Below are 19,784 nucleotides of genomic sequence, written 5' to 3'. Positions count from 1 at the left end.
CAAATGGTTTATGTAGAAAATTGAGCAATATAACAGTTTACCATGCAAGCTCTTATAAGACTGATTGGTTTTCAATTTAGTGAAATATCTTTGACACTAAATTATAATGAGCATTGTTTTATAATTTATACCCAACCAAATTTGAGGTAGCTTATAGTTAATAATGCAGTTTAAAAACACTAAAACTGATTTTAAAAAAAAGCAAATAATGAGCTGGAGAAGTCATTGAATCAAACTCAAAAGCCTGGGCTAAAGACGGCACCAGCAGCCAGGTGTGGTGGCTCATGCCTGTAATCCCAGCACTTTGGGAGGCTGAGGTGGGTGGATCCCTTAAGATCAGAAGTTCAAGACCAGCCTGACCAACATGGAGAAACCCCATCTCTACTAAAAGTACAAAATTAGCCAGGCATGATGGCGCATGCCTGTAATCCTAGCTACTTGGGAGGCTGAGACAGGACAATCACTTGAACCTGGGAGGCAGAGGTTGCGGTGAGCTGAGATAGCGCCATCGTATTCCAGCCTGGGCAACAAGAGTGAAACTCCATTTCAAAAACAAACAAACAAAAAAAGAGATGGCACAAGCACAGATGAATCACAACTGCAGGGTGAGTTCCCCACTGCTGAAGCAAAAGGGGAAATGTGAGAAATTTTATAACTTATTGCCTTTCCAATGAAATACACCATTTTATAAGGAGAGTCATTTTATCTCCTGGGATGAAGCCTGGGTCATTATATAAATGTACAGTGGCTTTGTAAGCAGTTTCACAAACACAAGACAAATATAAATTTCACTGGATAATTCCAAGCCCCTTGCATCTGTTCAGTGTCTCCATCACGTCATAATGGCTAAAACGCATTGCACGTTTATCATGAGCCACACACCTGCTAAATGCTGGACAGGTGTCATCTCCTTTAATGGAAGAAATGACCTTGTGGGGAGGGCACCATGACTACTCATTTTACAGATGAGGAAGTTGAGCTCCATTTATGTCTCTTACCAAGTGTCACCCCTACAGTAAGACTGAAGCTGTGAGTTTGCAATACGAATAATCACTGTACATGATTAGATGAAGGTAAAAGTAGAACACCTTGAGTTTTGACGCCTGGTCCAGGTTGACGCTTGGTGCCACCACATTTTAACGCTGTCTAACCTTGGATGAGCCACGTAACCTCCTGGCCTCTGTTTGTTCCTCTGTAAGAGAGAGGCTGGCATAGGCTTTGTTGGGCTGGGAATTATTAAATGAAGCAAATAAAGGTTTTCATGGGCTCAGCACAGTGCTGTCATGGAACGGGCCCTCAAAAAAACAATGTGTTATTAGCCACAGTTTTACACATAATTTTCAGCTCTCTCAGAAAATTATGGTTTATAATAAAGACATTTTGAAAGCCTATTCTACTGAATTTTGTGGTCACTTGGGCTCTAGCTGAATCTGAGACCCCTGGAGTGTGAGGCACAGTCTTCTGGCCCTTGGCGGCCAGGGTGGGGTGTTCCAGCTTTGCTTTCCCTGTGGCTGGAGTGTGGGTCTCTCCTGGTGATAGAGCAGGGGCACCAGCCTCAAGGATGATGACAACAGCCAAATACAATAATGCACGTGAAAGCACCCCACTCATGGGTACCGCATTGATGTGATCATGCCACCATCTCAGTGCAGCAAACATTTACGGAGAAGATAGCACATTTGAGGGCCTGAGTTGGGTGCTGAGATAGCAAAGATGCAGACAACACAGGAATCCCTGTCTCGGAAGAACTCACAGTCTAACGAGGAGATGACACACATAAAGAGGTATTTTTCTATGCATTGTGGATCTGACCATTTTCTTTTCTCTCATGAGCTGTCTCATTTTTTGAAACCCGTGATAAAATACACATAAAATGTACCATGTTCATCATTTCTAAGTGTGCAGCGGTATTAAATACTTTCCTAACATGCAAGCATTACCATCATCCATCTCTAGAACTCTTTAACCTGCAAAACGGAAACTCCCTCCCCATTAAACACTAACTCCCCCTTCCCACCTTCCCCCAGCCCCTGACAACCACCGTTCTACTGTCTGTTCCTACAAATTTGCCTACTCTAGGAACCTCATACAAATGGAATCATACAGTATTTGCCTTTGTGTGGCTTATTTCACTTAACATGACTTCAAGGTTCATCCGTGTTGTAGCATGTGTCCGAATTTCCTTCCTTTTTAAGGATAAATGATATGCTATTGAATGTACATACTACAATATCCACATCCATACATCCATCAGTGGACACTAGTCACTGCTTAGCTATTGCAAATAATGCTGCAATGAACATGATTGTACAAACATGTATCCAAGTCCCTGATTTCAATTCCTTCTTAAGAATTGTCTTTTGCCTTTCATTCTATGGTTCTTGATCTTATTATACGATATTTTCTCAGCACAAACTAGTTCTTGTTTTGAGAGGTGGGTAGGGGTGGCAAGGAGATAGATCTATGGATAGATAATTTTGGTAGTAATCTTAAAACCATCTTTAAAAACATTCTTTCCTCCCTTCATGACCACTTGCACAGAGGGAGGAGGATATAAGAATGAGGGTCTTGTTTTCAGACCTTGATGGACATAAGCAGTTAGACACAGGTGGTCTCTGTTGTGCAACCCAAACACCTTCAATGTGGACATCAATATGACAGGAAGCGGAGGCACTCTCTTCTCAGAAAGATTCCAGAGCTGGGAGGCAGCCCAGGTCAGGGAGAACTGAGGCCTGGGTAGCAGGGACAGGAATCCTGCCAGGAAAACTAGGAAATTAGGAGCCTCACCTAAGCAGACAGTCAGGGCTTAGGCAGCAAGAAGGTGCACTGGGAGAAGTTGAAAGATGACAAGTTCATCCCCATTTTGGGAGCCTTAGTAGGACACAGCGTGATATGCTGGGAAGAGTCCAGACAGCGAGGACACTAGGCTCCAGATCCCACCTGGCCACTCAGCCATGTCAGCTCCTCCTCTGGGCTCATCTTCCTCATCTGCAAGGCAAGGAGTGCACGCACCCGTATGCCCTCTAGGGTGTCATCTAGCTCTGCCATGAGGGCTTGTCCTACAAGAGCTGGGGGCCATTGAGGGAGGGCGCATGTGAGAGGGAGGCAGTCTCCACTTTAGCTTGCTTCTCCCATTGAGTGGAAAACGCCATCATTTCCATCACTATGTACTCCCTCCTTTGTCAAGCTCACTGAACAAGAATCATTATTACATAGTATTGAAAGTCATAGTGTGGTTTGATTTCAGAGGGGACCATTTCTGCCCTTGCAGGTGGGTGGCAGAAAATTGGGATGCTTCTGTGGACAACAGTGGCCAGAAAGAGACGCCACCCCCAACTGCCACCCCAGCTTCCCCCTAAGGGAGATCCATGCTGCAACAGGGTCCCAATTACCAGACTCATTAGTCAGGCAACTTTCTGTAGGATGAGCATGGATGAATTATTTGCTTTTAGTTCAGGACTGGTGAACAAGCAACCCACCAGGAAGAAAAATGGAACGCCTTTGAAACTTCCTGCAAAAGAGGACCTGGAGGCACATTCGGCCCACTGCAAAGCCACACACGTCGGTGAGACCAAAGAACTTGTCACCTCAGGTTCTTTCGTTAACAGACAGATTCATTATGTAAACAAGACACAAAAATATTTCCATAAGATGTCAGGATGGATTTCCTCTCCTTCCCCAGCAGCAACGTGACTCTTGTTTGTGGGACTGTGGGGCTTCTTGTCCTCTCATCTGTTCAGCTGAATTGGTCAGAGCAGAATGTCTGGAGCCCAGAGCTGGAGCCCGCAGAGATGATTACAGGCTCCGCCGTGAGCTGGACAAATGAGGTTGGGGCAGCATGTGAAAGCCCAAGTTGTAAATCTCTCATTATAAGAGCCATTAGCCACACGCTGCACATCGGGGGTCTGGAGAGCCACTGAAACTGGACATGGTCCGAGAGCGCAGCATCAAAGGAAAAACCCAGGCTCAAGATGCTCACACCACTGCCATTATCCTGTGTCCCCACTTAGAAAACCAAAGTGGCCTCTCTACAGAACTCTCCAACGGCTTATCAGCAACGCCAGACAATTAGAACAAGGTTGTTCTTCTACCTGGTGTGGGTTTGGTTTCGAGCTCTTTGGCTCTTTGTTTTTGCTGTTGTTGTTGTTTAATGGAGCAAGCAGCCCTGCACCCCCTGTCCTCTGTTATTCCTTGCCGTATAGCAGACCTTCAATTTAGGCAAGAGCAGGGAAACTGTCCTTTTAAATGGGTAGGCACATAAGAAACAAAAGCTGCCTAAATAGCTTGTCCACACCTGCCACAACACACATACACACACACACACACACACACACACACACACACACACACACACAGAAGCAGCAGAGGCAAAGAGGAGCAGGGCTCTCCAGAGAGGCCCCAGCTAGGAAGTTGCAGAGTCAGGCTCCCTCAGTCAAGTCTAAAAGAGGCCCCCATGTCTCTGACTTTTATTCCCATTCTCTTCTAAACACAGCCCTTCCTGATGGCCTGAGATGATCTCTCCTCTCTCTGCAATTGACTTTTTTTTCTTTTTTTTTGAGACACAGTCTCATTCTGTCGCTCGGGCTGGAGTGCAGTGGTGTGATCTTGGCTCACTGCAAGCTCTGCCTCCCGGGCTCATGCCATTCTCTTGCCTCAGCCTCCCAAGTAGCTCAGACTACAGGTACCCACCACCACACCCGGCTAATTTTTTATATTTTTAGTAGAGATGGGTTTCACCGTGTTAGTCAGGATGGTCTCGATCTCCTGACCTCGTGATCCGCCCACCTCGGCCTCCCAAAGTGCTGGGATTACAGGCGTGAGCCACCGCACCTGGCCAACTAATTTTCTTAATAACAGCTTTATTGAGATATAATTTACATACCATACAGTTTACCCTTTTAAAGTGCACAGTTCAGTGGTTTTTGTATATTCACCAAGTTGTGCAACCATCACCAAATTCCAGAACATTTTCATCATCCCCAAAAGAAGTCCCATACCTGTGAGTAGCACTCCTCATGATCCCTTCACCTCAGCCCCTGGCAACCACTCATCTACAGTCTCTCTCTGGATTTATCCATTCTGGACATATCGTATAAATTGAATCATATAATATGTGGCCTTTTGTTTCTGGCTTCTTCTGCTTATCATAATGCTTTCAAGGTTCATCTATGCCGTAACATGTATCAGGACATCCTTGCTTCTTAAGGCTGAATAATATTCCAGGGCATAGGTAGACCACGTATGTTGCATCTCTTCAACAGCTGATGGACATTTGAGTTGTTCCCCCTTTGGGGTTATAATACTACTACTGTGAAAATTCATGCACAAGTTTTTGAGTGATATATGTGTTCTATTCTTATATATACCTAGGAGTGGAATTGCTGGGTCGTAAGATCATACCACATTTAAATTTGAGGAATTGCCAAACTGTTTCCCAAAGTGTACATTTTGCATTCCCACTAGCAATGTATGAGGGTTTCACTTATCCCCAGCCTTCTTCACAGTTGTTTTTGTCGTCTTTTGGATTATAGTCATTCTAGTGGGTGTGAAGTGGTATCTCATTGTGGTTTTGATTTGCATTTCCCTAATGGCTAATGATGTGGAGCATCTTTTCATGTGCTTATTGGCCATTTGCATTTCTTCTTTGGAAAAATGTCTATCCAGATCCTTTGCTCATTTTATAACTGGGTTGTTTGTCTTTTCTAAGGATTTCTGGGGAAAAGGTGCTTAATGATGCCTCCCTACCCCTGCCAATGAGTGAAAGAAGCAGTGACAATTCTCAGACTCCGTAAGGCAGCGTCTTGTATCTATGTACATTCAATGGCAGAGACATTTCTGTCATTTCTGACATGGGGGCTAGGAGAATGTTCTTTGGTGTCCCACAGACATGAGTTTGAATCTAGCTTGGTCACTTATAAAATCTGTGACTTAGACAAGTCACGTAACTTCTCTAGGCCTCAGCTTCCCCATCTGCAAAACAGGGATTGTGATGTCTATTTCATCAGATTATTATGAGAGCTAAGAAAGAAGACACATGGAAAGCCCTTAGCATGCTGCCTGGCATGTAGGAAGCACCTAATACAACTTATTTTTTATTTATCCAGCAAATATTTATATAGCATTGACCACGGGCCAGGCATTGGTCTAGGCATCAAAGTCACGGCAATGAGCAAAACAGCCAGAAAAGTCTCTGCCCTCGTGGAGCTTATGTGCAGTTAACTTTCTTTAAAAAGCTAATGATGCTAGTTACTATTATAATTTAACATTTTTACTCTTGATTGCAAAATAAGTATGAGCTCATCAGAAACCAGAAACCAGGAAGACAAGATAAAGGAAGTTTCACTAATGAACTTGAACTTCAGAGAAAGACCAAGCATTAGCTTCAGTAATTACAGCTCTCCTGCCAGGTCCCAGTGTGGCCTTTCCTTCATCTCTGCTTGTAGAGAGAGACGGGGAAGGAGAGGTGCCTGAGAAGCCATAGGCTGCGGGTCAACCAGGTCTCAGGAACAGGAAAAAAAAGGAGCAAACACCAGATTTAGCATTTCCAGATATCTAGACAAAGAGAGAGATAATACTTACCAATAAATACACTTACTAATCTTGGGGAGTTTTAGAAGCATAAAAATAATTTTTTAAGTATAAAAAAAATGAGAAGTGTGTGTGGGAAGAAAGAGCAAGGAATGAACCTCTTGATGCTTGAAAAACAGGTCCAACAGGGCTGGGTGGGGCTGAACATGAGACTGATTTACAGGGAAACTGCCAGTCTAGGCTAAAGAACACTTCTGAAGCGTGGTGGCGAAACTCATTTGAGTAAATGAAGTCCTGAGATCATGAGAAACACTGTTCTATTTAGAGGTCAGCAATTCTGCAGTGGCAACACCCAGCCCAACCATGCTCAAGGCTAGCTCCACCACGGCCCAGCACTGGGAGCCAAGCGAGTCACTGACCTCCTCTTGGTTTCCTCATCTGCAAAATGGGCTCAATAACCCTGATCCCATCTGCACCTGAGGCTGGACTCTCAGGTCCTTCTTAGAGGACATTCCTGCAGCCTGCAGTGCTGCTTCTCAGCTCACTGTAGGGTTCTCTGTGCACCAGACAACAGCAGCCCCTTTGTATGTGTGAGCGGGAGAGGATAAGTCAAACTGAGGTAGACAGCAGTTATCAATAAGACTGCCATTTGGAGAAAGGTAGATCTACAAAGGCAGATGTAGCCAGGGATCTGCCCTATCAGATATCAAAACTTATTATAAAGGTGAGAAGAAAGGTAGGTCATTGCTACAGAAATAAATAAAAACAGGCTAGTGGAAAAGAATAAGGAACCCAAAAAGAGACCCTCACATATACGGAAATGTGAAAAATAATGAGGTGAGACTATCTGTCAGTGGATATGCACAACAAACACAACATTTTACAAACTACAATAAATTATGCTGGGACAATTAGCTACCATTACTTTAAAAACCAAAATTAGACACCTTTTCCTTACCATATCTACAAATCAACTCCAGATAATCTAAAAACTTAAACGCAAAAGGTAAAACTTTAAAACATTCTTTAAAGATAAAATAGTTAATATTTTCATGATCCTGAATAGGAACGGATATCTTTAGAATATTCCCAAAGACAAACACTATTAAATAAAAGTTTGATAATTTCAATTATTTTTAATGTAATAATTTCTGATCATCAAAAGATTCCATAAAGAAAGGAGGCGAGCCACAATTTAGAAAAAGATATTTGTAACCCATATAACAGACAAAGGGTTATTATGGTTATTTAAAACTAATTTTAAAAACTCCTGTAAATTAGTTTGAGAAAGATCAGCAACCCCATGGAAAAATAGGCAAAGACAAAATAAGCATTTCTCAATAGAATCATATTTTTCCCTAAGCAACTGAAAAGATATTCAACCTCATTAGTAAAGAGAGAAACGCAAAATAAAATGACAATAAGAGACCATTTCGCATCTACCCAGATTGGCCAAAAATCAGTGATATTAAATATTGGCAAGGACGTCAGACAACAAGAGTTCCCATGCGTGATCAGCGAGCAACAACTAATACGATCACTATGAAGAGTAACCTGGTCAACAGAAAGATGAAAGTACCTAACATCTAGCAATTCTGCTCTTATTTACAATATTTCATCAAAATCTAACACTTCATTGATTATAAGATGTGCCATTTAAAAATGTATCATCAAGGAATAAAAAGCTGCTAATTATACTCTAAGATGTCATTAATTTTAATACATATTCTGGTTTCAGAGATATTAAAATGTAAAAAAATGCATCTTAAACTCAATGAAATCTAGTATGTACATTAAAAAACCTCTTGTACATTTGCACTGGGATATATAAGACTGTTTATTGCATCAGTTTTTAATGGTGTCAAAAAAAGCCCCTGAAAACAACAAAAATGTTCTTTGACAAGAGAATTTATAAATAAGTTGTGAAATATTCAACTATCTAGCAGTGAAAATGAATAAACTATAGGTATGCACATTAACATGGATGAGAAAAAGCAAACCAAAATAAGAATGGAAACAGAAAATAATCAATCAATAAAACAAAAAAGAAATGATATAAAAACTTAACAAAGTTAAAAGGCAGTTCTAAAAAAAAAAATCAGTCAAGAAAAAAATTTAAAACACACAGAAATTTCTATTGTCAGGAATAAGAGAGACATCACTGCAGAGACTACAGACATGAAAAGGATAATAAGAGAACATTATGAATAACTTTCATGTGAATAAATTCAACTTAGAAAAAAATATACAAATCGCTTGAAAAAAAAAATACCTTACCAAAATGTTACAATATGAAACAGAAAGTATTAGGACCCCTATATCTATTAGAGAATTGACCCATTATCAAAAACCTTCCCATAAAGAACATGCCAGATCCAGGTAGCCTCACTGGACACAAGAAAATAAAAGGGATAGAATGAGAAGGAAGAAACCAAACCAAGCCCAGGCAGCCTGCAGGCACACGCGGGAAAGAAGAATTCTATCAAACGTTTCAGGAAGAAAACATGCCAACCCTACAAAACATAAGAAAATAGAGGAGGCTAGCAAAAGCCTAACTGCAAAAGCTGATAAAGAGAAAAAAACAAAACAAAACAAAAGCAAAAGAGAGAGAAGGGGAGAAAGAAAGAATGAAAATTACAGATCAGGCCAGGCGCAGTGGCTCACGCCTGTAATCCCAGCACTTTGGAAGGCTGAGGCAGGTGGATCACTTGAGGCCAGGAGTTCAAGACCAGCCTGGCCAACATGGTGAAACCCTGTCTCTACTAAAAATACAAAAATTAGCTGGGTGTGGTGGCAGGTGCCTGTAATCCCAGCTACTCAGGAGGCTGAGGCAGGAGAATTGCTTGAACCTGGGAGGCGGAGGTTGCAGTGAGCTGAGATCACATCACTGCACTCCAGCCTGGGCAAAAGAGCAAAACTCCATTTGAAAAAAAAGAAAGAAAAAAGAAAATTACAGATCAAATATCTCTCATGAACATAGACCAACAGCTCTCAGCTGGGGTTGATATTGCTGCCCAGGGGACATTTGGCAATGTCTGAAGACATTTTTGGTTGTCACCCTTTGTGGGAGAATGCAACTGGCACTGGCGGGTAGACACTAAAGCAATCAGGGGTGCTGCAAAACCCCTGAGGATGCACGGGGCAGCCACATGACAAACGATTGTTAGGCTCAAAGTGTCAACAGATCTAAGGATGAGAAACCCTGACATAGACACAAAAAGCCTTAACAAACGATCAGAAATAAAATCTAACAATGTATAAACAAGATATATTTATCCTGACCAAGTAGAGTTTATCCCAGGAATGGTGCTGGAACAAACTGGATATTCCACTGAAGAATAATATACCTCAACTCTTACCTCAAATGCTTCACAAAAATTAACTTGAAAAAAATCACGGACCTAGCTCTAACATTAAAACTACAAGGCTTTTAGAAGAAAATAGAGCAGGATATCTTTGTAAACCAGGAGGAGGCAAAGTTTTCTTGCACCCAGAAAGTAACAACTATAAAAGAAAAAGAAGGTAAATTAGACTGCATTAAAGTTCAAAACTTTGATTCATAAGGAGAAACTGTTAAGAAAATAAAAAGGGAAGCCACAGACTGGGATAAAATATTTGCAAACCATATTTCTGACAAAGGACAGATATCCAGGATATACAATGAACTCCTACAATTTAATAATAAAAAGACAACCAACCCAATATAAAATGGAGTTACGTAATATTTAACTACCCTCACTGGGTTGGAAATCACACACATTTGGCTAGTTTCTGGGTAGCTGTGTGTAACATATAAACTTAGGCAGTTACCCCCCACATCCAGTGCAATGAACCCCTCGGTCATATACAACTTCGCTCTGGAGTTAGGATGGACTTCCACCTTTTCCAGATATGCCTCCAGCCTGCCAGGGCTAAGTCTGTTTTTCTTCCATCTCATTGCATCTCAGCCTGCCATGTCCCTAACTTGACCTATGTCTCTACCTGTGGATGGTGGGTAATTTTATGATGATCCTCTTGGGTGGTCTCAAATGCTCAGTGTGTAAACTGCCTCCTCACTGTAAATGTGACCTTCTAAGAGGCCACAGAGGCTGGGGTCCAAGGCCCTGATTCCAGTGGCTGGCATCACAACTGCATCTTTCTCCCATTCCCTATCCTGTTTCTTGGTCCCAGAAACCTCAGAGAAGACAGCTCCCTCATGGTCTCTGAGCTTTGGCCAGTGGGTTTTACGGAGCTTGATCAAAGTGGCATCACTCTCAAATGAACCCCTGATAAGTAAGGTTTGGACTCATATAAATAGCGAGCACATGGCCGGGCGCAGTGGCTCACGCCTGTAATCCTAGCACTTTGGGAGGCCAAGGTGGGCGGATCACGAGGTGAGGAGATCGAGACCATCCTGGCTAACACGGTGAAACCCCATCTCTACTAAATATACAAAGAATTAGCCAGGCGTGGTGGCAGGCGCCTGTAGTCCCAGCTACTTGGGAGGCTGAGGCAGGAGAATGGCGTGAACCAGGGAGGCGGAGCTTGCAGTGAGCCGAGATCGCGCCACTGCACTCCAGCCTGGGCGACAGAGCGAGACTCCGTCTCAAAAAAAAAAAAAAGAGTGAGCACAAAACAAGTGTTTTCAAAAATCTAAAATAAAATAAAAGCTTGCTACTGTATTATTATTATTATTATTAATTTTTGAGACGGAGTCTTGCTCTGTCGCCCAGGCTGGAGTGCAGTGGCGCGATCTCAGCTCACTGCAAGCTCCGCCTCCCGGGTTCACGCCATTCTCCTGCCTCAGCCTCCGGAGTAGCTGGGACTACACGCGCCTGCCACCAAGCCCGGCTAATTTTTTTGTATTTTTAGTAGAGATGGGGTTTCACCATGTTAGCCAGGATGTTCCCGATCTCCTGACCTCGTGATCCGCCTGCCTCGGCTTCCCTAAGTGCTGGGATTACAGGCGTGAGCCACCACGCCCGGCCTGCTATTGTATTATTAAGCCTCACATCAACCCAGTGGGACTTTCGACAGTATGCTTGTGGGCTTCTCTCTTGGCTTCATAGATAATATGCTTCTGCTTAAATCTCTTCCCAGCCATGCCATACATATTTTAGTTCTGAAAAATTAAGATCAAGGTGATAGCATTCCTAAGTTCCTTGAACAGAGAAGTGAGACCAGTCCGTTTAAACTCAAGGAAATCTGTCTTATCATTTAAAAACCAGCTCAAATTGTTTCAGAACTTTTTGTCCCCGGACAAAACAAACCAGTCCTGTTTTCAGGGCACATTGTATTGTAGCAATTGTGTGATTGGGTGGTCATTCCCCTGGATGGACTGTAGCCCTCTTGGGGGACAGGAGCCCCCACCTTTGAGTCCTCATTGCCTAATTCCGGACATGGGGAGATAACAAGGAGATATGAGCTCAGACAGTAAAGGACCCGAGGCCAGGTTTGACTTCAGTCAAGTTAACCCCTCAGAGCCTGTGTCCTGTCTGCGAAATGAGAATACACATCACACTCACTTTAGGGAATTGTTTAAGGCATGAAAAGCTCTTAGCACAAGTGCCTGGCACATTGCAGAAGCTAACAAGTGGCAGCTGCCAATAGGTATGAGAGCTAATTAAATGTTTGCTGAACTGGGCTGAATTACAAATGCTGGATCTTCCGGAGTGGACCCAATCCAGAGTGTTTGGGTGGCACCTTGCCATTGAGACTATGAACGCCGTGCAAGCTGGGGCCACATTAGACCAAAGCCTCCAAAATTGCTGTATACATAGAGAAGGAGGAGAAGGAGATGTGAGGATCCATTATGAGGAGGAATCTGCTCTTCCCTGTCCTCCTGTCCTCCCTTGGAACTGCCAGCCGTTCAGGCTGAGGATTTCATCTTGCCCCAATGAGATCAGCTTTCCTTGAGAACCCCCTGCATTGCACAGCCAGGGTGCAGAACCCACCTCCAACGATGACACTGCAGAGCTTACCTGCTTGTGCCAAACTCAGGTTTCTTGGCTGCTTGTACCCTGTGCTTCCAATGTGGGCCTCAGAACTCATATGCTCTGTGTCCAAACGACTTCTCTGACTTTGCCACTTAAGAATTTCTGGTCATCTCTTCTCTGCCATTTCAGTTTCTCTGGTGTCAATGCCTGCCATTTTTCACGGTGCCTCTGCTCTTAGAGTTGTAAGTGGACATCTTTCTCTCCAATTCTCTTAGTCCTTAGGATCTGTCTGAAAGATATTTTTCCTGAAAGAGGCTTCTGCAGTGTTTGGGTGACCTCCTCTCTCCTTTTATGGGAGTATCATTGGTGTCATTGAGCAAGATCCAAAAAGCACATCCACCACTTCCATGGTGTCTACAGAAAAAGCTCTCCCACATCCTTCTTCCACTTCCAAAGGAAGAAAAGATGATATCACCATCGGGTCCGTGCCACCTTCGTTTTTCTACTCAGTATGTCAGAATTCTAGAAGTGGACTCTGGGTCTGTGTGTTTCTTCTGCTTTCCCTACACCCTCAGCAAATTGAAGAAATGGGGAGCAAGTGGTGGCTTTGGAATCTCTCTCTTCCATGTAGTGGGAAGATGGCGCTGCCCTTCAACAGACCTGCAAGCTCTGCACTCACATTTGTTTCCCGTGGTGACCTCCATGTGGTCACACTGACTCCATTAGCACCTGCCTCCTGGCAGCAGTGGGCCACTTCCCACCTCACTCCTTCAGGAGCTGACACCAAGGTGGTTTGCTCAGAGTATCTGAGACCACACTCATGAAAGAGCCACATATTATCACCCCAGGAAATTTTAAAACAGATCCTTGAATATATTGTGAGATTGTGAGAGAAGTATTCACAATGTAAACCCCTGGTAGAGGGATTCCGATAAATACACACACACACACACACATATACACATATATATATATACACACATATATATACATATATGTATGTATGTTTAGAGAGAGAGAGATTCACACAAAATTGTAACTTTTTTCATTTTTTAAAAATTTGTCTTCTGTCCGACAAGTTAATGGGTGCAGCACACCAACATGGAACATGGATACATATGTAACAAACCTGCGCATTGTGCACATGTACCCTAGAACTTAATGTATAATAATTTAAAAAAAAAATTTGTCTTAGATCTCCCCAGTGGAAATAAACGTGGAGAAAAATGGCCATTTCTTCCACAGGTGACAGCGAAGAGCTCTCCTCTGCCTTAGCCAGCTGGGTTTTCCCTTTCTGAACACCCTCATTAGAGAGCACAGCATGGATAAAAATGAGTCATAAAACCCCCTATGAAGCAGAGCTGCCCCTGCACTTCCAGCTCAGGCCCACGCTAGGAGTGAGCACAGGAATCCCTGCTCAGGCTTTCTCTTCTCCAAGAACCATCTGACATCAGTGCAGAGAGTCCATCGTTATAGGGCAGGTGGAGCAGAATCTAGATGTGCGCCAAAGTTTTTTTCCACTGGTGTGGAACAAAGGCTCAGCCCTCGTAAAGGGCCATCAAAAGGGACATGGCTAAAACAGTGCACTCCCACCATCTGCAAGGTATGGCTCTCCCAGGGGTCCTCTGTGGCCACGGTGCACTGCATGGGAACAGTGGGCCTCCTCCGACAGGGACAATCAGCTCTGCCATTGGATGCAAGATGCTCGCCCACCCCCCTCCACACACACACATGGATATGGGCTTTTGATACTACTTTGAACTTGGGGAAGAGCCCATTAGGATGGTGGTAGCAGGTCGCAGAGGAGGGTAAGGAGGCATCTCCCTGTAATAGTAAAACACAGATGACTCTCCCCACACTGCCGCCTCAGCAATTAGCTGGGGCTTGGCGCTGTCCAAGATTTCAGGAAACAGCAAGACTACTTCCCTTTCCTGACTACTGCCTACTATCTGTGTAAGGACATCAGATGGATCACCCCAGGCCTCACGATTGCCTAGTTCCTTGGTGGAAAGATCCTCATTTTAAAGGAAGAGAAGCACAGAGTCGGAGCAGCTAAGCAACCAGCTAAGAGACGGGGAGTTCGACCCAGACTGCCTGACTCCAGACCCAAGCTGTCCCACCAAGCTACACTGGCATCAAGGAAAGGAAAGGAAAGGTTTCAGCTTTGGTGATCTCCACACCAAGACTGTCCTCCATGAACCAGTGAGGAAAGCTGCATTTGTGTTTCTACAGAAAAAATTGTTCTTGAATTCCTTTGGGGCCCTCCCGAGTCTGATAAAAATGTCTCCCATTCAAAGGCAGCCCTGAAAATCTCCCAGCAGGAGACCTGGCCAGGCAAGGAGGCTCAGGGCTGCTTGATCACGTGAACTTTGTGCTTCCCCTAAAACATGAAGCTTCTGAGGCCTGGATTGGGTAAGTCAACCACCACCCCGCCAACTCTGTGGAACCTGTAATAGGAACACCTGAGATTAAACAAACACGGGAAAGTAAAAATAAAGAGGACTGTAAGTGGGTTTGGTGCTTATCTTCTTTTTCAACAAAAGATAGCAGGTAATTGCTTTTTTATCACTAGCACTTGAAATTTGAAAGGAAAGAAGGAGCCAGGCTTGATATCACACATAAACTTTGCAGTCCACAGATCCTTAACTTCCCCTTCTCCTGCTAAGGCCCAGCAGTCAAATCACCCTGATGCCCTTACACGATTCAATAAGAAAAATAGCCCAGAAGCAACAAAGGAAATGGCTACCATGTCATTTCCAACAGGAGGGTTTATGTGACTGATGACACATATAAATTCCCCTTCCTTTTGCAAAAAGAAGCTTTAAATTATCCTCAGTTCTCTAAATGTAGCCTTTACCTAAAAAGAGATGTTGAACAGGTGGAATGAGACAGTTTATGGCCTTCCTAGAAAATGAGAAAGCTATTGCCTAGCAACCTAGCCCCCCAAAACTCCTGCTGGTTAACTTTATCTTCTGAAAACGGAACATCTTTAATAGACAGCTACTGCCTGCAGCTACCAAAGTAAAGAGCCGCCCAGGGAGGCCTCTCTTTCCCGCTTGGGCCTTTGACCAGTGCAAAAGCCTCGGGTCTGAGCTTCGAAGGTTGTTTTCCTCCAAGATTAGGATCCTTGGATTTCTCACCACTTTTTAAGTTCTCTTATAGCTCAGCTTGTCAGAAATACACGCTTTCCTGTCTAAAGAGTTCCCTGGATCCCAAGAAATTCTACAGCCCAGGAGAGATATTGCTCTTTCATCTGAAGGTAATTCCCAGGTTTCAACTTACTATTGGAAATTTTTAATTGATAATATTTATTGAATGCTGTTATGGGTTGACTTGCATCCCCTCAAAATTCCTCTGTTGAAATCCTAACCCCCAGTACCTCAGAATGTGATCTTATTTGAAAGAGGATTGTTGCAGGGGTAATCAAGTTAAAATGAGGTTGTTAGAGTGGGCCCTAACCCAATCTGACTATTGTACAGAAAAGGGAACATTTAGAAACAGACGTACACTGGAAGAAAGCCACGTAGAAATGAAGGCAAGGATTGGGGTGATTGTATTAGTTCTCACACTGCTAATAAAGATATACCCAAGACTGGGTAATTTACAAAGGAAAGAGGTTTAATGGACTCCCAGTTCCACATGGCTGGGGAGGCCTCACAATCTTGGTGGAAGGCAAAAAAGGAGAAAGGCACATTCACATGGTGGCAGGCAAGAGAGTGTGTTCAGGGGAACTCCCTTTTATAAAACCATCAGATCTCATGAGACTTATTAACTATCATGAGAACAGCATGGGAAAGACCCGCCTCATGATTCAATTACCTCCCACAACATGTAGGGATTATGGTAGCTACAATTCAAGATTAGATTTGGGTGGGGACACAGTCAAACCATATCAATGATGCTTTTACCAGCCACCAAGGATTGTTAGCGAACCACAAGAAACTAGGAGAGACATGGAACAGATTCTTCTGCATGGCCCTCAGAAGGAACCAACATCTTGATCTCAGATTCCTAACCTCCAGAACTGTGCATCAATAAATGCCTGTTGCTTAAGCCACCAAGTGCATAGTGCTTTGCTACGGCAGTCCTATGAGACTAACACAAAGGTTTACCACTTGCCATGCATTGTTAACAGGTGTATCCTTTCCCCTTCTCCTATAACTCCTCCAGCAAATCCATGTTTGATTAACCATATTTAACACAGAGGGAATGTGTGACTCAGAGGAGTGAGTAACTTGTTCGACATCCCACAGCTCCAAAGTGAAAGAGCTAGAATTCAAACCCAAGTTGGATGCCTTGGAAACCCATGCTTAACCCTATGCCATTCTACCTCTGCTTATTCTATATATGGTTCCCATCACCTGATCATGAAGGGTTTCCTCCAAAAGTAGCTAAAAGCACAGCTAATTGCTAACCAGGCCAGGGAAACCCCAATGCCAAGGCACGATGAAATATTTAATATGTTGAAGTGCAGCATGCCAGCTGAGCTGGAGCCGGGAACTGGTCCTTGGCTGATGGGCAGGAGATTTCTGCTGCATAAAGCTGGGCCTGGAGCAAAATTAGCTTTGAAGTTGATTAAACATCCCCAGCTGCAGGGCCATGGGGAGAAAGCCTGGAGGCAGCCCCCGCAGTCCCCACAGTCCCAGCTCAGAGCAAGACAGCAGGCGGGGACCTTTCCACCCCAGTGGCAGATCAGGAGACTTCAGAAGGAATTTTTCACTTTTGGAATGTGCAGCAACCCATCTGAATTAGCGCCTTTAGCAGGAAAAGTAAATCGGCTGTGAGTGGAATCCATGCTAGGGTTCTGTTCCACAGCAGAGAGGCTAAAATTATTACAGACAGGTGAAGGTGAATTTATACTGCAAACAAGGTCACTGTGTTTATAAAACTAAACACATGGGGGGAGGATGTGTGTGAAAGGATTCTTGATTGTTAATGCGAGTCTCTGCAGTAGCGTTTTAAGGCAGGAATGAAGCTTTCATATCAAAGAAGCTACTGCCACGTACCATGCTAGTTAAAATGAGAGGCCATATGAATAAATGCATTTTAGTGATTCTTCTATTTACACAGACCTTCAGCCAAACTACTATAGAAATAAATTCATTCCATAAATATAATATGAATGAGATGATCAAGTTCTAAAACCTGGGGAAAAAATTTAATAAAGCAAAAGAAATATAATATTTATTTTGTGATTTCTATAAAATGGGCAAACTTCTAAGACTAATATATTTGGAAAAGTTTGTAAATTAACTTTTTCCAGCAAATAGTTATTAAATACGTTGCATGACTTGTGAATTTTTTAATTTCATATAAACAATGAAATTTATTGTGATGAACCATGAAATGCTAAATAATGAAACTTGAGATGCTAGGAACAGGCAAGCATTCCCAGGCTCACTGGGGGTGCTGCTAACACAGAAAGATTGCAAAGAAAGAGGCATGAAGCTGGAATGGACGATCACTATTTCAGGTGATACAATTATCTACCTGTAAATCCAAGGGTTTTAACTGAAAGCAATTAGAACTACTGGGAGTGCTCAATAGTTTAGCCAGAATCAAAGCAGCCTCCAAGAATAAATAACTTTCATAAAGAGCAGCAATAATCAATTAGAAAATATCAGGAGAAAAAATTAACAACGGCAACAAAATTATAAGACCTGCAGGAAGACATCCAACATAAAATATGCAAGACCTATATCAAAAGTATCATAAAATTATACTGGAGGAAATAAAAGGAGAACTTAATGAATGAGAAGGCTTAATATGTTTCTAGATGAAAAAGTAAAAACTGTAAAGTCATACCTGCCCAAGTTAATTTATAAAATTCCAGATTTAATAAAAAACTTGACAATTAGATTTATAAATTGAAATGGAAGAGAGAATCCGTAAGAATCACCAGAGGCTGGGTGCAGTGGCTCATGCCTGTAATCCCAGCACTTTGGGAGGCCAAGACAGGAGGATCACTTGAGCCCAGGAGTTGAGACCAGCCTGGGCAACACAGTGAGATCCCATTTCTACAAAAAGTTAAAAAGTTGGTCAAGCATGGTGCCACGTGCCTACAGTCCCAGCTACTCGGGAGGCTAAGGTGGAAGAATCACTTGAGCCTGGGAGCCAGGCGGTGCAGTGAGCTGAGATCATGTCACTGCACTCCAACCAGGGAGACAGGGTGACAAAGTGAGACCTTGTCTAAAAAAAAAAAAAGAACCAAGATAATTAGTGAGAACATACAATGAGAGAGGACTACTGCCATACTGCATATGGAAACTTACACTAAGACAGTATTAAGTAAAACAGTGTGGTCTCAGCACAGGAAGAGATGGATAGATCCATGGAAGAAAACTGAGTAAGACATCCATGTATATTTGGGAATTTAGTTTATGAAAGGAATATTTTAAATCAAAAGGAATATTTGTGTATAATATTCGTAATCTGTTTGGGGATAATGTTATAGTCCATATTTAAAGCCATACACCAAACTAAATTTAAAATGCATTTAAGGTATAAACATAAAAAAGTGAAATTTTCAAAAATAATAGAAGGATATTTTGATACTACTGGAAGTCTTATTAAAGAAGACAAAATATCTGGAAGCCATGAAAGATAAAGAGCTGGACTATAACAAGTAATTTTTATATGACAAATGTATTACACAAAATAAATAAGATGCTTAACAGACTGGAAGAAAATACTAATATTCTGGCTATCAAAGTAACTCCTATGATTGTATTAGAAGAAAACACTTTAGAAAAGTGAGTAAATGATTTGAACATGGATGTTACTGGAAAATAAATACAATGGGATAATACATACTAAAAAGATGCTAGAGCTCTTTAGCAATTGGATAAATAAAATTTGAAACAATATTTAAAGAAAATAAAATAACAATGTACATCAAAGGGCATCATCAAGAAAGTGAAAAGATAATCAACAGAATGGGAGAAAATATTTGCAAATCATATACCAAATAAAGGTTTAATATCCAGAACACATCAAGAACTCTTATAACTCAACAACAAAAGACAAGCAATCCAATTTAAACATGGGCAAAGAACTTCAACAGACATTCCCTAAAACAGATATATGAATGGCCAAAAAGCACATGAAGACATGCTTAACATTATTAGTCATTAGAGAATGCAAATCAAAACTGCAGTGAGATACCACTTCCAACCCAGTAAAATGGCTATAATTAAAACAAAACAGAAAATAACAAGTGTTGGTGAGGATGTAGAGAAATGGAAAGTCTCATCCGTTGCCAATGGGAATGTAAAATGCTGCAGCTGCTATGGCAGTTCCCCAATAAGGATACAAAGAATTACCATATGACCATATGACCAT

General features: G+C 42.4%; 1 protein-coding gene across 4 annotated transcripts in view; it reads right to left on the bottom strand.

Moving 5' to 3' along the window:
- Window positions 1-19,784, bottom strand: part of C2H10orf90 (chromosome 2 C10orf90 homolog) — a 251,921-nt gene that overhangs the window by 97,338 nt on the left and 134,799 nt on the right. The window contains exon 1 of one of the 4 annotated variants that reach the window (XM_055245843.2): window positions 2,941-2,999. The exons of the other annotated variants lie outside the window; for them this stretch is intronic. Coding sequence (XP_055101818.2) covers window positions 2,941-2,956 — 16 coding nt within the window. The 5' untranslated portion in view covers window positions 2,957-2,999. Of the gene's footprint in view, window positions 1-2,940; window positions 3,000-19,784 lie in introns of those variants that run through there. 4 annotated transcript variants of the gene reach the window in all.

This window comes from Symphalangus syndactylus, chromosome 2 (genome assembly GCF_028878055.3).
Source record: "Symphalangus syndactylus isolate Jambi chromosome 2, NHGRI_mSymSyn1-v2.1_pri, whole genome shotgun sequence".
Classification (NCBI taxonomy): Eukaryota; Metazoa; Chordata; class Mammalia; order Primates; family Hylobatidae; genus Symphalangus; species Symphalangus syndactylus.
This window is presented reverse-complemented; position numbering and strand designations above follow the sequence as displayed.